Source organism: Bipolaris sorokiniana (assembly GCF_000338995.1).
Source record: "Bipolaris sorokiniana ND90Pr unplaced genomic scaffold COCSAscaffold_18, whole genome shotgun sequence".
Taxonomy (NCBI): domain Eukaryota; kingdom Fungi; phylum Ascomycota; class Dothideomycetes; order Pleosporales; family Pleosporaceae; genus Bipolaris; species Bipolaris sorokiniana.
In genome coordinates this window covers 309,458-323,948 of record NW_006911912.1, presented here as the reverse complement: position 1 = coordinate 323,948, position 14,491 = coordinate 309,458, and the positions used below count along the sequence as shown (strand labels likewise).

The 14,491-nt window shown below is 51.3% G+C and overlaps 4 protein-coding genes across 4 annotated transcripts; 2 read left to right on the top strand and 2 right to left on the bottom strand.

The window, feature by feature from the left end:
• Positions 1-2,241: 2,241 nt before the first annotated feature.
• COCSADRAFT_194314 (uncharacterized protein) lies at positions 2,242-3,623 on the bottom strand. The gene is made up of 2 exons (XM_007707166.1): positions 3,305-3,623; positions 2,242-3,258 (listed from the first exon to the last, which is right to left on the bottom strand). The coding sequence occupies exons 1-2, from the start codon at positions 3,325-3,327 to the stop codon at positions 2,331-2,333; spliced, it is 951 nt and encodes a 316-aa protein (XP_007705356.1). The 5' UTR covers positions 3,328-3,623; the 3' UTR covers positions 2,242-2,330.
• Positions 3,624-3,765: 142 nt separating this feature from the next.
• Positions 3,766-4,476, top strand: COCSADRAFT_165136 (uncharacterized protein; the record flags this gene model as incomplete). The annotated part of the gene is made up of 5 exons (XM_007707165.1): positions 3,766-3,776; positions 3,836-3,869; positions 3,923-4,040; positions 4,092-4,366; positions 4,444-4,476. The coding sequence occupies 5 exons, from the start codon at positions 3,766-3,768 to the stop codon at positions 4,474-4,476; spliced, it is 471 nt and encodes a 156-aa protein (XP_007705355.1).
• A 1,000-nt stretch (positions 4,477-5,476) lies between these two features.
• Positions 5,477-6,973, top strand: COCSADRAFT_261340 (uncharacterized protein). Its single transcript, XM_007707164.1, has 2 exons — positions 5,477-5,758; positions 5,830-6,973. Exons 1-2 carry the CDS (start codon positions 5,753-5,755, stop codon positions 6,853-6,855), a joined length of 1,032 nt encoding a protein of 343 aa, XP_007705354.1. The 5' UTR covers positions 5,477-5,752; the 3' UTR covers positions 6,856-6,973.
• Positions 6,974-12,313: 5,340 nt separating this feature from the next.
• Positions 12,314-12,640, bottom strand: COCSADRAFT_31038 (uncharacterized protein; the record flags this gene model as incomplete). Its single annotated transcript, XM_007707005.1, has 1 exon — positions 12,314-12,640. One exon carries the CDS (start codon positions 12,638-12,640, stop codon positions 12,314-12,316), a length of 327 nt encoding a protein of 108 aa, XP_007705195.1.
• Positions 12,641-14,491: the final 1,851 nt, after the last annotated feature.

Sequence of the window (14,491 nt, the reverse complement as noted above, 5' to 3'; positions counted from 1 at the left end):
TGTAGCATTAGAGTTTTAAGCTTATGCACGTGGAGGGAAGGATATGTGTGTAAGCATCACGATGAGGCTAAGCAATGGGAAAAGCAAATAGTGTTTGCTTTGCCGTGATTATTTTTACCTTGCCGCTATTTTTGAGGGTTGAGTTTCAGGGCATTGACTTTTGGGCCTTGGTGTATGTGATTAATCTTCTTTCGTATCTCACGTAATCCCGTACGTGGAGTTAATACAAAATATTCGCTTGCGTAGTCTAGTCTATCCGCAACGACAATTGTATGGTTTAGATCAGAATTTACTAAGAAAGCTTTGTTATCTTGAGCATCTCGGAGTTAGTGACGTATATAGTAGCCAAAGACGGTGATCGTTTTACTGCATTGAGTGCCAGTGACAAGGCCGACATTGCTACCGTACTTACAGTCCGAAGATCAGCAGTCAGTAAGATTGGCAGATACGGCACTTCCATGTCGCTTAGATGAAGACCCAGATACCAAAATGATGCTCAGTTTTGACAAACACCAGGGAGCATACCTTGTGTCATGTGGTTTCTGATTTTGATAGTGAGAAAGTATAAGCACCATGTACGGCAAGGTGAGTGTTCCAACCAATAACCAACTGTGCGCAGTAGTTCTGGTAAGATCTAGATACGCAATCCTGATAGACGTAAGTGAGTTACCATTTCTATGTAATCAGTTTACTCTCTGAAGAAACCATGTTCTCACATTTCATGTACAATAGCGTATTTCCACGGTGTGAATATCTAGAGTATTGACTGTGACGGCTGAGATAGGCATCCCTTGGTTTGTTGGCATGGCCTAGATGGCTTGTAGGGAACAGCTCGTACGAGGTAGTTCATAGGGACGGCTCGGACGAATTGGCTTGAACGACACGGCTCAGATGAAATAGTAGATACGGAGGAGCTAGACGGACTCTATACGATTTACATACGCCGCTACGATATACTCCATTTGTACCTTCCTTAAAATTTCAGTGCGATATCCTGCTGTGCGCGGACTCATGTCATGTTCAGAACCCTTGTCGTAACCATCGTCAGCTGTTGCCTACATGGAGATATATACGCTTGGAGGAGGAGCTACTAGCATTTGCCATCAACATAGAATGTTGAATCACTGCCTTCCCGTAAGCCATGTAGTCAAGTTATTGATTGTGGGAGAGGTGGTTATTGTACAGAAACTGATGTGTTCTGAGTATGCGGAGATGGGAGAGATGTGACCGTAGCTCAGGATGTAGATATTGGTCTCTGGTGCGTATTTGAAAATGTTATCTTAGTAGTTGAGATGTTTTCGCTTATGGGAGATGATCAGATTGCTCCTTTGGCAGGTGAAACCAGTCGGCGTCTGTCGCCCGCCAGTGATACCAGATACCATAATTTCAGCCCGTATGCAGCGTTGATATGTAAAATATTTCACTTGACTACTTAAGTAACATTTTTTATATGATTACTGGTTAAAATAACCATTGCATTCGCAAGTAATACCTTTTACTGTTAGCCAGACACTACAGGATGCAAGAAATGGACTGGAAATGGTGCTGATGAGTAGGGCGTGGATAGCACCATCAATGCCAGTATCTGCGACTGTCCTCCAATTATCGCTTCAGTAAACGGCGATTGACGTGAAAAATACTGTGAGGGGATATCTGAATACACGTATTGGTATACCCAACTTCACATATTCCCATGTTGTAGTGCTATATGGCCATGAAACCACCTCCTGGTTGTGAAAAGTAAAGAGAGGGCGTACTGAGTCCATCACCGACTGCACGATCCCCTGGAGCTGTGAATTTTAGAGTAGCAATAAAATCAACGTATTCTAATTCTTCACTACTCATAGTACACACTCAGAAACACCGATTGAAATCCCATACTGATTCCGCATTGAATATCACAACCACATAAGAAGCCCCCATCTCCCTCCTTTCTTCTCCTCGCCACTCACCGTTCTTACTCCTAGTATCATCATTTCTGTCACTTAATCACATCCACTTCAACCATATCCATAAAGTCGCACTCAGCATACCTCCAGAAGCCAAGCAAATATTTTCCAGCATGTCCAAGGACCAAAAGGACAAAAGCAATGGACCAAATTGTAGTGTACGCTGAGGACGTCTAGTCTCCTCGAACCTGGGTAACGTAGGAAAGGGATTGAATTGCAAGAGTTGCGGGGTTTTCTGTGGGACTTAGAAGAAGGAGGTAGCTGAATGTCAAGAGGAAAGACTGTAAATGAAACCCTGGATAGACGATATCTGTATATCATGAACTTTCAATAAATGCGTCAAATCATATACATACTTGATATTTACATATCACACCAAGTTTATGCATCCCGTAACTCCGCAACAGCAAAGTATCCCTTATTCTCGACCACACCTCTATCCTTCACCACGGCCGTATACTTGACCACCCACTGCGGTTCCACATCCCCTTTCAACCCTTCCTCATTTCCCTCACCAGCCAAGACACCAGAACCGTTTTCACCAGCACCTAATATTTGCCTGAGCGTTCCCCTTGGCAGGATATTCGTGCAGTCATTATGTGTCAGCAACTCAATCTGCTGTTGTTTCGCATACAAGATAAGCGGCTTGGGCACAACACAGCAATCCCTCACATTGATCTGATTAACACTCGGTTTTATGTTCGTGCGCTCGAGGAAGCGCGTCAGGCGTGCGACACCAAATTCCGCGATGCCGAGTTTTGAGACGAGGCCCTCTGATTGCAGTTTCTCGAGCGCGTGCCATGTTTTTATCATGGTCTCGAGGTCTTCTGGGGGCACACCGGCGTCTAGACAGTCACCAGCGGTGTTTTCAGATGTGGATTGGGTTGCTGAAGGGGGAGAGGGCGGGTCGTCGTCCTCAAAGTCGGATTCTTCGTCGTCGGCGTCAAAGGATATACCTGGGAAGCTGACGATTAAGAGGTCTATTGAGGATGTTCCTAGCTCTTTGAGGACTAGTTCTATGGCTTCCCTTGTTTGGGCGCAGCGACGGTCGGCAGGTATGTTTGGGAGGTAGAATAGTTTGACTGTGATATCGTAGGACTCTCGGGGCTCGGTCAGCGGCGAGGGGGTATGTGTGGGTACATATAGCGCGGAGTCGGTCGCGGTCGTCCATGTGCGGTGGTTTGGTTTTGAGGGCGGTGGGGAGGGCTGGTGGGCGGAGAAGTTTGCGCGCAGCGAGGATGTGAGTTCAGTGTTTGACTTTTCGAATAGCGGACGTCGTATGACCGAGGGTCCGCCAGACATGATATTCCTGGTGTCGTTAGATTTGATAGTAGACAAGCATGGGGTGGTCGTACGAGGTCGAGAGTATGAGCTTCATGGCTGCGGTTTGTATGGTGCAGGTCGCTCGGTGAAGAAGATGGTATATTTAAGTCTTTCCCCCCGGATTTTGTGGTGGTATAGGGTTAGAAGGGCCTTGAAAGGAAGGTTGCAATGCACTCTATGTTTGTCAGCCAGTGGGGCGAGTTTCAAAAAAAGGTTGCGCCGAGGTCGCTATAGCGCGGCTGAATAGAACAGCGAAGACGAAGAAGATATGAAGAGAGTGATTTTGTGTATGCGGCAAGACTGTTAGCGCATCAAGTTCACAATATATGTGTTTGCATATCAGTTTCGAGGCAAAGGCAACGGCGGGGAACATGGTCGAGGACGCATTGACGTCTCAAGAGTCGCGGGGCTGGCCTGTGACCGCCGATCGCCCAAGTTGCACCTTTCCACGGCACTACTACAGTAGCCACTCCTCTCCACCTCACACGACATCATGACAATCAAGTATGATAGCGCCTGCACACTCTTATTATACCCAGTGTACTCACTGACGATTCATTTAGATATCTTATTCTGCTCTCGCGGCAGGGCAAAGTGGTTGGTCCCCCACCTCAGAATGCAAAGCTCCCCCTGCTGATGCTCCCACGTAGCGTCTAGCCAAATGGTTCACCACGCTGGCGCCCAAGGAAAAGGCAAAGATAGTCAAGGACGTCTCACAGCTTGTCCTTGCCCGACGCACCCGCATGTGCAACTTCCTTGAATACAAGGGTCAGTATGCCCCTGGAAGACAGTGCCTTTGCTCGACTCACAAGCATGCAGATACAAAGGTCGTCTACCGCCGCTACGCCTCGCTCTTCTTCATCGCCGGATGCGACGCCACCGACAATGAGCTGATTACGCTCGAAATCGTCCATCGCTATGTCGAGCAGATGGACAAGTACTACGGCAACGTCTGCGAGCTCGACATCATCTTCAACTTCCAAAAGGCTTACTTCATTCTCGACGAGCTCCTGCTTGCCGGAGAGATGCAGGAGAGCAGCAAGAAAAACGTACTGCGGTGTATAGGACAGCAAGACAGCCTCGAGGACATGGAGGTGAGTGAAGTGTGATGCGTCTCCGGTCCGCTTCGCTACGCCCAGAGCGCCGCCTGGCTGACGCGCCTGTCGTCCAGACTGAGGACGACATTGTTACCAAGATCATGTAAAGCCGTCTACGGAGCATTGAATCACATACACTCGGCCTGGCTGCTGTTCCTGCCTCGTCCCATTAGCCCTCACTGACCGTGCCTTCGGCCTCCAGGATGATGGTGGCAGTGCCGAACTCTTCAAAACCCGGCTCCGCGAGCAAGGCATCATGTGAGAAGCCAGATCCAAATTCGCGTACAGGACCTTGATTCACGGCGTCAATCATCGGGAAAATGGTGGGGCTTTGTTTGGGAATACGGCAACGACACGGTTCATGCCATAGACACACTTCAAGGACAGGCGTTACGGCGATACGATACCACACGGCGCGGGGAGTCGGGTTATTGGAGAACGCACCACCTGCCATCCTGCCTTGTAGAGCGGATGGCGGTGGCTGTACTCTATCTACTACAATCAAACACGTCCGACTGGCGGGCTTTGCTCGACACAGCTAGGTCTTACACAAGTGGTTTACTGAGCTCGAACGTGATCATACATCATGCCATCGAGACTTCTGCCCTTGACATTGTCGCTCGTTCTCTTCTGTTATCGTTTTCTTGTTGCTTCACTAAACCTAATCACCTAGCAACAGACATTGTCCATACCTGGCTAGCAATTGCGCATCTGCACCTTGTGACAGCAGTCGGTTCGGATCAATTCTTGGTCCTTCTACCCAGAGCCTTGCCAGGAACATATGAAATGACACATTGCCGAATCCAGTGGGGTTCTTTGCCAGGCAATTGACCTGTCCTAGTTCACATGCTCGTTCGACTTCAGATGACACATTACGTACTCGCGCAACATTGCGCATTGCCGGCACCCAACTGACATCGGCGCTCAACACCAGTCGCCTCTCACAAGTTACCCATCTGGTCTTATCAGCCGCTGTTGTTGGTTGAGGACCTGGGCTTGTATGAACCAATCAGGAATGCTAACCCGGCACACATGCCCTTGTTAGCTCGGCGACACCGCCAAGCTGATCACCGCTGTCTCCGCAATCGCGACCACGTCGTAACAGCGACACCTCACACCACAATTCCGCTCACGCTATACACATGTCAACCGCCTGCTAGACGACTGTCTGGCCGAACAACAGTACTCTCTCCTCTCTGCAGCCAGCCTAGAGTCGTGTCTACTCGTTGTATCGGTTCGCGCAGGCCATCCCTCCCGAACACACCACCGCCCGCAGCCAGCAGCCACTGCGCTCTGAACCCCTATCCTCCTTACGACATCAAAAACCAACTTGGACATTAAATTTACATACATTTCGATTGAAAACAGCCCAGAATTGGCACGATGAAGGTGGGTAGTTGATGCGACAAGGCCCCGGTGATGGTGGTGGTGGTGGTGATGTAGCTGATCCGGTGACGCAGTACCTCGACCTGTGCGCCCTCCACGAGGTCAACCTCGCCCTCAACTTCGACACCCAAGATACCGCCATCATTGGTGGATGCGATCTATGGACTGTAAAGGCAGCTGGAAGTGACAAGAAATTATACAAGCGCATTGAGAAGACACTGGAAGAGCGACACAAGGACCTGCTATCGGCGGTTGCGGGGCTGTCGGAGCAATCCGCCGCGCAATTCGCTGACCAACTCGACATTTCCAGAGATAGCCCGTTTGGCACATTCAGCGAGGCCGCGAACCGTCACACCTTTGCCTACCTTATTGCAACGCTCAATGCGACACACATTGACTACGACTTTGCAAACACACTGAACCCCGATGAGTTCCGTCGCGAAACCATGCACAGTTTCATGCACAAAATCGATACGACCATGTACTACCTGCGGCCCCAGGTGTATTCGGCCGGTCTCCCCGCAGGCGCCGTCACCCCGCTCGGCTCGCCGATATGGAGCCCCCGCTCGTGGCAGCTCGTTGACAGCGAGATGGATATGTCGAGTTGCGAATACTATGCCTGGGAGCCGTCCGACGATCCCTTTTCCGATGACGGTGCAATCTGGAGTCACCACTTCTTCCTATACAACAAGGAGCGCAAGCGAGTCGCCTACTTTTACCTGCGTGGTATATCGGCACTCTCCAACTCGCCTAGCGTCGCCATGTCGCTCATGTCCAAGTTCAAAGCATCCAAATACGAATCTTCAGCCAATGCGGGCAGCAGGAAGCGCGCCGAGTACTGGCTGGGAGCTCGTGCTAAAAAGGGACTTGAGGCGTATGGCGATAGCGATGAGCTCGACAACATGGTGATTGATCACCCGGGTGAGGTCGTCGATGCGGAAGAGGAGCAATACATCCCTGCGAGAGAAATGAGCATGGATGCCGACTACTACTATGAGAGTGAGGGAGACAGCGATGTCGAATCACTCGTTGGCAGGGAGAGAACCGTGAGCAAAGTACGGACAATGAGTGAGGGCGTTGTGGAGAGGATGGAGCTCTGATATGTCCATTATCTACTCCACCACGTTTACCAGCTCGAGAAGGTTAAGTAGAGGTGACTAACCGGCACTCAACATGTCGGAGTAGCTCACTATCTCCTTTGACCTCCTTTTTCTCTCCAAGCACTGTTGGAGTCTTTACTCAAAGAGTAAAGTTTTCAATGTTTTCTGTTTGTTCGTTTTCTCGTCTCCTTTGCGTTTTTCCCCATCTCTTCACCGGCTCGTGAGAAGACGAACCCATGAGAACTGACAACAAGGGCTTTTACGCTCGGTGCGAGCGACGCGTTTCAAATGCCTTTTTTCTTCCAGTCTACATAATTCGTCTGAGCCTTGAGATACCCCATTCCCTTTTTTGTTTGTCTTTTCTTCTTTTTCTTCCTGCTTTTGCATGTAACTGTTGCTTTTCTTTTCTTTTTCTCAGTGTTTGGTTGTGCGCAATGGGTTTCTGCGTAATGGATGGGGGATTTAGGGTGGATGGAATGGAGGGGGGGGGATATTTATGTGTGACGATGGATATGACTGGGATGACGGCGTGTAAGGGAAATGGTGTCTTTGTTTAGTTTATATAGTTATACGGAAACGTGATACTGATACTATTATTGCCACTTTCAAGTCATTGGTGTGATGTTAATTGTACAATGTTTTCCGCTGATACAAAGATGTAGCATGCATTTGCTTGGATACTTGAATCCCCAGCCCAACGTCTCCTGGTGCATCAAGGTTTATGCTCGAAACAACTGCCATTTTCTTGCCGTCATACGTTCTCAATATTCGACCGAAAAATGGAGAGACGCTTATGTCTCACCACAGCTATGGATTAGAATGCACGATGCTCACATCCACCATCTAATCTCCAGTATTGTTTGTTGGATTTTCTTCTACAATTCATCGTGTGACTATCGTTTTCCTTGTGTAAACCCGAATCACATCCTTTCTTCCCTGTTTCTTCTGATGTTATTTCTCTGTGACGATGAAAATAAGACTTGGCTCACGCCATCTTCTCGTGATCAAGAAATCCGGCTTTTTTTTCGAGGGAAAAAAAATGTGACCAAGCGTGCCGACCTTCAGGAGTCCTATTGTGTATCTGAAGAACGGCTTCTCGATATCAATATACTGGATTTTTCTATGGACAAATATGTGGTTTTTTACAGGGGTTTCAATTGTTTCTATTTCCACCATGCTTATTGCCATTATACCATGCCTATGTGTAGAGCATTACGATAGAAGCCTGCAATACTTTATCTGAAAACAACTTAAGAGTTAGAAGCCTACGACCAAGAATCTACATGTGTAATGTCAATTATGAACAACTACTCTATCTCATCCGAGAACAACCACGAAGACACTGTAAATACATCCACAGGGCCCCAGATTCTGAACCAACAAGCTACTCCATCACTCATCTCAAATTCGCTCAACGGAATATTCCCCCCCCCCCGTATAAGCATTTTTCCAAGGTGGAGCTGGACAAGCCACGTCCGGAAGATATCTCCCCTTCCCTGATCTCCCTTCTTCGTGCTCTCGTCCTCCCCCTCAAGCAAAAAGTACCACCGCAGTCTCACTTCCGTCTGACCACCTACTCCCTGCCCATCACACGTGTGAAATGGGGCCGCGACCGATGAAAGTATCCTCTTGTTGATTGGAAGATGAACAGTTGATTTGTTATCTGATTTCTTTTATGCTGCTGCTAGGGGAGAAGCCGAGTTTTACCTGGAACCTTGTTACGTCCCCCAACCCGATGTCACACAACACTGAGGCATAATGATAATGATGGAGAAATTTGGTGCGCGCCACTCGCCACCAACACCCCGTACGTAAGTAGTAATTTGCACCGCTGACTTTACAGTAACTAACTAGCATCATCTCGATACAAGGACAGGCCTGGTGGTTCCGAATGATAATAAAAACACAAAATGGTTACTTGCAACCGCGTGTACTTTCTTGCCATGCAAATGTCTTGACTCTCTATTTTGCTTTCGTTAGCTTCCCCCCCGGGCCGTTGCCGAAGGAAGAACGACCGCGAAGGCAAAAAAGGTGTGCCACGAGCCCGAAAGTAGTCTGGTGTTTACGTCAGCGGACATACGTAACCTCGCGGCGGTTCGCCAAGAAAGCGTTTTGTGTATGGGATAGTGGCAAGGGGACTGCGGTTGTTGAGCGAGCTTGGTTAAAAGACGTCATTCGCATTCGAAGTTTTTTCTCGTCTCTTGTTACTAATCTAAAAAAATAAAAAAGTGTGATTATTGCCACTTCTTGTCTGCTATAGAGATACGGGGCAGATGTACGAAAAAGGCGTGGCGAGACGAGGTGATTGGGGAAAAAAATAGAGCCGTGGCACGTTGGGCGCCGGGTGTAGGACGGTCATCCAGCAGTAGCAAAGCCAAAACAAGAAGGGCTGAGCATAAACGCAACGAGAAAAAAAACCCACACATTAGAAACAGACCCACATGGCTAGGGATCCTTGAGAAACAGTTAGTAAGTGGGCATCTGCCGCTGTTGAGCCGTGGTTTTGTCTTGGTCTCTTCCTAGTATAGATTGAGTGGGTACCTTGTAGTGGAGATCTCCCATGGTGGAGGGAGGCGGCGCGCGTAGGAGCAAACGGGGCTTCTGCCGACAACGGTAGCATTGCTTTGTTGGGTCTGCAGGTTAGCACCGATGTTCCCGTACGCCGCCACCTTTCGTGAAAGGTAAAGAATTATTGTAAGGATGGTGTGTGGGCCTCCGAGAACGGGGCGGGGGGGGGGGGGGCTCCAAGGGTGGAATTCAACGGTTGTAAGAATGTTATGCTGAATGGGGGTCCGCGAACTGGAAGTGGCTATAGTATACTAGTATGACCAATAGCGTATCGAAGGGAAAAACAAAAGAAAAGGGCTTTTTCTGCAGGTTAGCTAAGCCGCGGAGACGGTTCAAGTACCAGTAGTAGTGTTTTTTTGTTTTCTTCTTCTATCTTCTTTTCCCTTTCACAAAGTCAATTGCTGTACTCATAACAACTAGTCACACTGTTGTGAAACCCGGGGACCTTGTCTTCATTACCGAGCCGGGGGTCGTGTATCAAAAAGAGGTAATTACCGATGTGCCTGGATTCTAAGCAAAAGCTCCGATGGAGATGACGAGCCAAGGAAACATGCTAAGTGATGATTCTCTCACTCAATGTTTGGTACCGTGAACCCTATCTCGGACCCGGATGATTGCAAGTCCGGCAGCTAATCCAAAACAAGAAATGTGACAAGTACCGCAGCCTTCCGGACTTAAGACAAGTTACATGAACCGGCTCTCGCGGAAGATAAGGAGCGGTTCCAACCTATCGGAGAATAGCAACCATAGGGTAAGCGGTAGTGCTCTATTGTCTAGGCTTTTGCTGGAGGGCTAAAAAGTGCCGCCAACGGGCTGAAGATGATTTGCTATCCACAGCGGTTTGCGTGGCGCAATGTGGTGATGGTGCTGACTCGTTGCAATGTGGCAAGCACGGCAGGAAGAAATGGGAATGACTTGTCAAACATGCTCCAACAGCTTCAAAGGGTTGCGGAGCTCCAGTTACGTAGCAGTAGTGGGTCGTCATTGGAGGCAGTGAGGTACGCACCTAGCATGCACGTGAGACGCAGACTACTGCACCTTAGCTTAGCTTCAGTGGCGCGTCAATATCCACCAGATCTAGCTATCCTGGTGCTTGTGCAGCGTGTTGGGTGCTCGGCGTCAGCATCTTTTGCGTTATATTTGGGTTCTTAACACTGAGGTCCAGATGGCTGTTGTGGAGGTGGACTGGCGGCTCCAGTTTCCAGTTTGCTGCCATTGCGGGCCATTGTCCTCTACTTAGACATAGCCAGATGAAATGGTGCCACTACGAGGTGAATGCACTCCATGCAGCGGGTGCAGAGAGAGAGAGAGAGAAAGCAAGAGCAATGTGTCGACAGTGTGTACAGTGACAAACTTGGTATTGGTGCTAACGTGTATGTACGTTGTCGAACGGGTTGTGCTTGTTGTCGTAGAAAGCCGGATTTCGCGCCTGTTGGTCCGAACAGCAACCTGCGCCTTGCTGCACCTGCACGTAACGCCTCACACTTCCCTGCGTTCAACAGCATGATAGGTGGAGCTGGATGGCGCAAGTCGTGGCGGTTCGCATACCTCGAGATGCAGCGCGAGCGGCAAAGTGTCTGGGGAAGTGCATCGGGATTGCTCCATAGAGCTACCCGGGCAGCCGCTGGACAGCAGGCTGAAGGAAGCAGGCGTTCGTCATCAAGTCGCTGCACGTACTGGCATGCCGGTCGGCATCATGTCTGCGAGCGGTGCTGTAGAGGTCCCGAGTGTTTCACAAGAAAGGCACGTCATATGTATGCGTGCAGTGGAACACGGTATGGTCGCAATGCAACAGCAGCGAAAATGACAAGAATAGTGGGGAGGCGCTATTGGATTGGTGGATGCAAACATGGCAGGGCGATGCGATACACATCGAGACCAGTATGGGGAGGATGTGTCACGTGATAGACAAGCTGTTGCCGGACCAATGGTAGCGCGTTCGTTATTGTGGCTGCAATGGTATCACTCTGCTTAGGCGAACCAAGTTGCATTGTTGCTGCCAGGGTGTTGTATGGGCCAGTGGACTTTGCGTCCTGCAAGCTCGCTCAGGATATGGTTAGAGAAGAAAATCATGGATGGAGGCTGGGGGCGTGCAAGGAGGCGCAGGGACGCATACTACTACACTACATAAGTAAGGAGTTAGTAAAGGATGTGTGTGCGGATCGAGTAGCATGTGGAGCCAGAGGCAGAAGATCACGTGGTCTTGGACGGCTAGCGACGATCAGCCATCCGACGCTGGACAAGGCTGGCATTGCTTGCGCATGCAGCAGTTCACGCTCCGTCAGGCTTGTTTCTTCTACAATGCTTCGATTGACGTAGATGGCTTCGCCACAGTTGTCGGGCTACTCCACCAGCGCGCTGTCGGGCGCAGATCTGCCACGAGCGAGGCCGAGTCGATTGCCACTGGGTGCGATGCAACGTCAGAGGCCGAGGCTGGGTAGGCTGGGTAGGGCTCTGCAGCATCGACAAGAGTGAATTGCAACGGCGACATGGCTACCCGGGGCTGTAGCTTCGGAATTAGACCAAAGGGAGTTTAGGGGGCAGGCGAGGGCAGGCGAGGGCAGGCGCAGGATGCCGTCATGCGTAACGGGCTGTGGAGGGAGGGCCCAGCGTAGGAGAGAGCAGACATGTACCATGTGCACATGTACAGTATGGATGTAGGTAGGTCGGAAGCGTCAGTACATTGGCCTAGACAGGACCCGGTCGCGATGGGGCATAGCGGCCAAGGACAGGCGCAGGACGTCAGGGTCCGGGCCAGTCCAAGGTCAGGTGCAGAGGCATGTCCACCGTCGCCCGCATGCCCACGTAATGGGGGTAGGGCGTGGTAGAGAGAGAGCGAGCGGCAGCGAGTGAGAAGCCCTCAGGCTATGGGCGCGCGTGCAGGCCGTGGTCATGCGGCGCCATGAGTGGCTGGAGGTTCAGGCGGCCCATGGGACTCATGCGATAAACTAGTGACGACGCTAACGGTCACTTTACCCCAGATGTTGCCGCAAGTGGCTAGCGCAAATCGCTGCCGTCGTCCGAGCGCTGCAGGCTTGACCTCGAATTCCTGGGGAAGAGCGCGGGAGTCGTAGTCGCAGTCGCAATCGCAGTCGCAGTCGCAGCCACGTCTCACCGATGTCAGCCTACGCGGCTGCTGTCCGTATTGCACACACCCAAGTCCCGAGCGCTGGCGTGACCCAGCGTAGCGTGCTGTCAGGTCGCTGGCCGTCGCCATGGCTAGCCGCTTGACGGCAGCAGAGACGTGGGTCGCGTATATGCAAGACCCGTCGCCCGCCTGGGTCGCTGACAGGCTCTTGAAACTCGCATCTCAGCATCGGTTTTTTTTGCCAGCAGGCAACTCCCAGCAAAAGTATGGTCTGGCTGGCGTCAGAGACCGATGCTGCTACACATGTACAGGACAGGACATGGGCAATATGCCGCCGGCCTCTGGCAGGACGCGGCCAATTTATTGTCGTCGCAGGCGAGATGAATCCGAGCGAGGGCACCACTCCACCGCGATACATACATACATACATACATACTACATACAGCATGTACTTGCACTACTTACAGTACATACATATAGACATGCTTCCAGCGAGATGCATACATACATACATAGTTAACTACAGTAGTTATATATCGAATACATACATCCGAACCGAGCCCGCAGCAGTGGACGACCCGCGGCGCAGGCCATGCATGGTGGTGGTGCCAAGCGGCAGGACAAAAAGGCGACTTGTCGAGGCCGTGCTGCTGATCGCATCCGCACATCACTGCCCATCGAGGCCGGCAGGAGACAGCAGGAGGCTGTACGAGTGGGCGGCGGAGGCACTCCGGACTAGGCCCCTGCGGCAGAAACGCCGTTTGCTGGGGGATCCACTGCATATGTACTGTACTGTATGTAGGAGCCCTGATGCTTGCAGGGCCCGTCCAACGACCTCCTGGCGCCGCTGGCCAGTGGCATAACACGCTGCCCGCTTAGCCTGCGCGCGCCGTACCCTCTGCGCTTCTGCTTACCATGGCCTACTGTACTATAATGCCGCCTGCCTCGTTGCTGCCGCCGCCCATAGCTTCCAGCCCTCCCAAGTGCGAGTGACATTGCACCGCCTGTTGTCCCTTCTTGCTCCTCGCCGTCACCCTCGCCTTCGTTTCTCCCTCGTCAATAAACCCCTCCTCCACCCTTGCCCCCGTCCCACGAACGCTGGCCTGTGCTCAATTCCCCAGACTCGGCACCTATACCTGTCGCCCGCGCCCGGCCAATCGCCCCCAGCTCGCCCAATTGCTCTCGTCGGGTCCCAAGCTTGTGTCTGCGTTGTAATCTAGCCTTTTGGGCCCTACCAGCACAAACCCGCCTGCGCGCCCTCCAACCCTCTGTCCTCTGCGAGCCCTCTCACTCACTCACTCACTCACTCACGCACCCTTACATCAACGCTGGACCCTCGTCCACTGCCTGCTACCACTCGCCTACTGTCCCTTGCCAGCGCCGCCCTTCTTTGCACCACCCTCAACTCACACCACCACGTCCAGCGGCGTTATTCCTGTACAGCCGACCTATGTACGGACCGGTCAAGCTCCAGCCAACCCATCGCCTCCTTGCATCTTCTTTTCGGCCAACTTAGCCTTGCTCTGCTTGCGCCCCGTTACTCCAACCACTCTTCCCCCACCATCGCCGACGGTCTTCTTTCTCTCTATCTCTCTCTCCTCTTCTCGCAATTGGCCTTGGCTGTCCGCGAATATTGCTATTCCCAAGGTCCAATTCTATCGCCGCATAACTCAACTTTGCAACTGGCTTCGTGCCATCACTCGTCTTCTTCTCCTTTGTGTATCAGAGCTCCAAACAGCTCGTCCACATTCCGTGTCTTGCCGGAAGCCTGTCGAGGTACCTTGGATCTGCTCCATTGCCTTTCTGTACTGTCTGCTGATCTTCCTGTCTCCTTGCAGCCGCCGCGTTTGCAAGCTGTCAGCCTAGTTAGTCGGCGACCGTGCCGCCCACACGAGCTCCACGAGCTCCACTCAACTTCGGTCACCGTTGTATTAGCTCTCAAACCTGGCTTTGAGACACGTTGGGTTGGGACTGGCCTAC

Bases quoted from the DNA above. Each gene is read 5' to 3' on its own strand.
- COCSADRAFT_194314 (XM_007707166.1), bottom strand. From the start codon at position 3,327: ATGAAGCTCATACTCTCGACCTC. The intron at 3,259-3,304 runs GTACGACCACCC...TAACGACACCAG, and splicing joins AAGCTCATACTCTCGACCTC to GAATATCATGTCTGGCGGAC.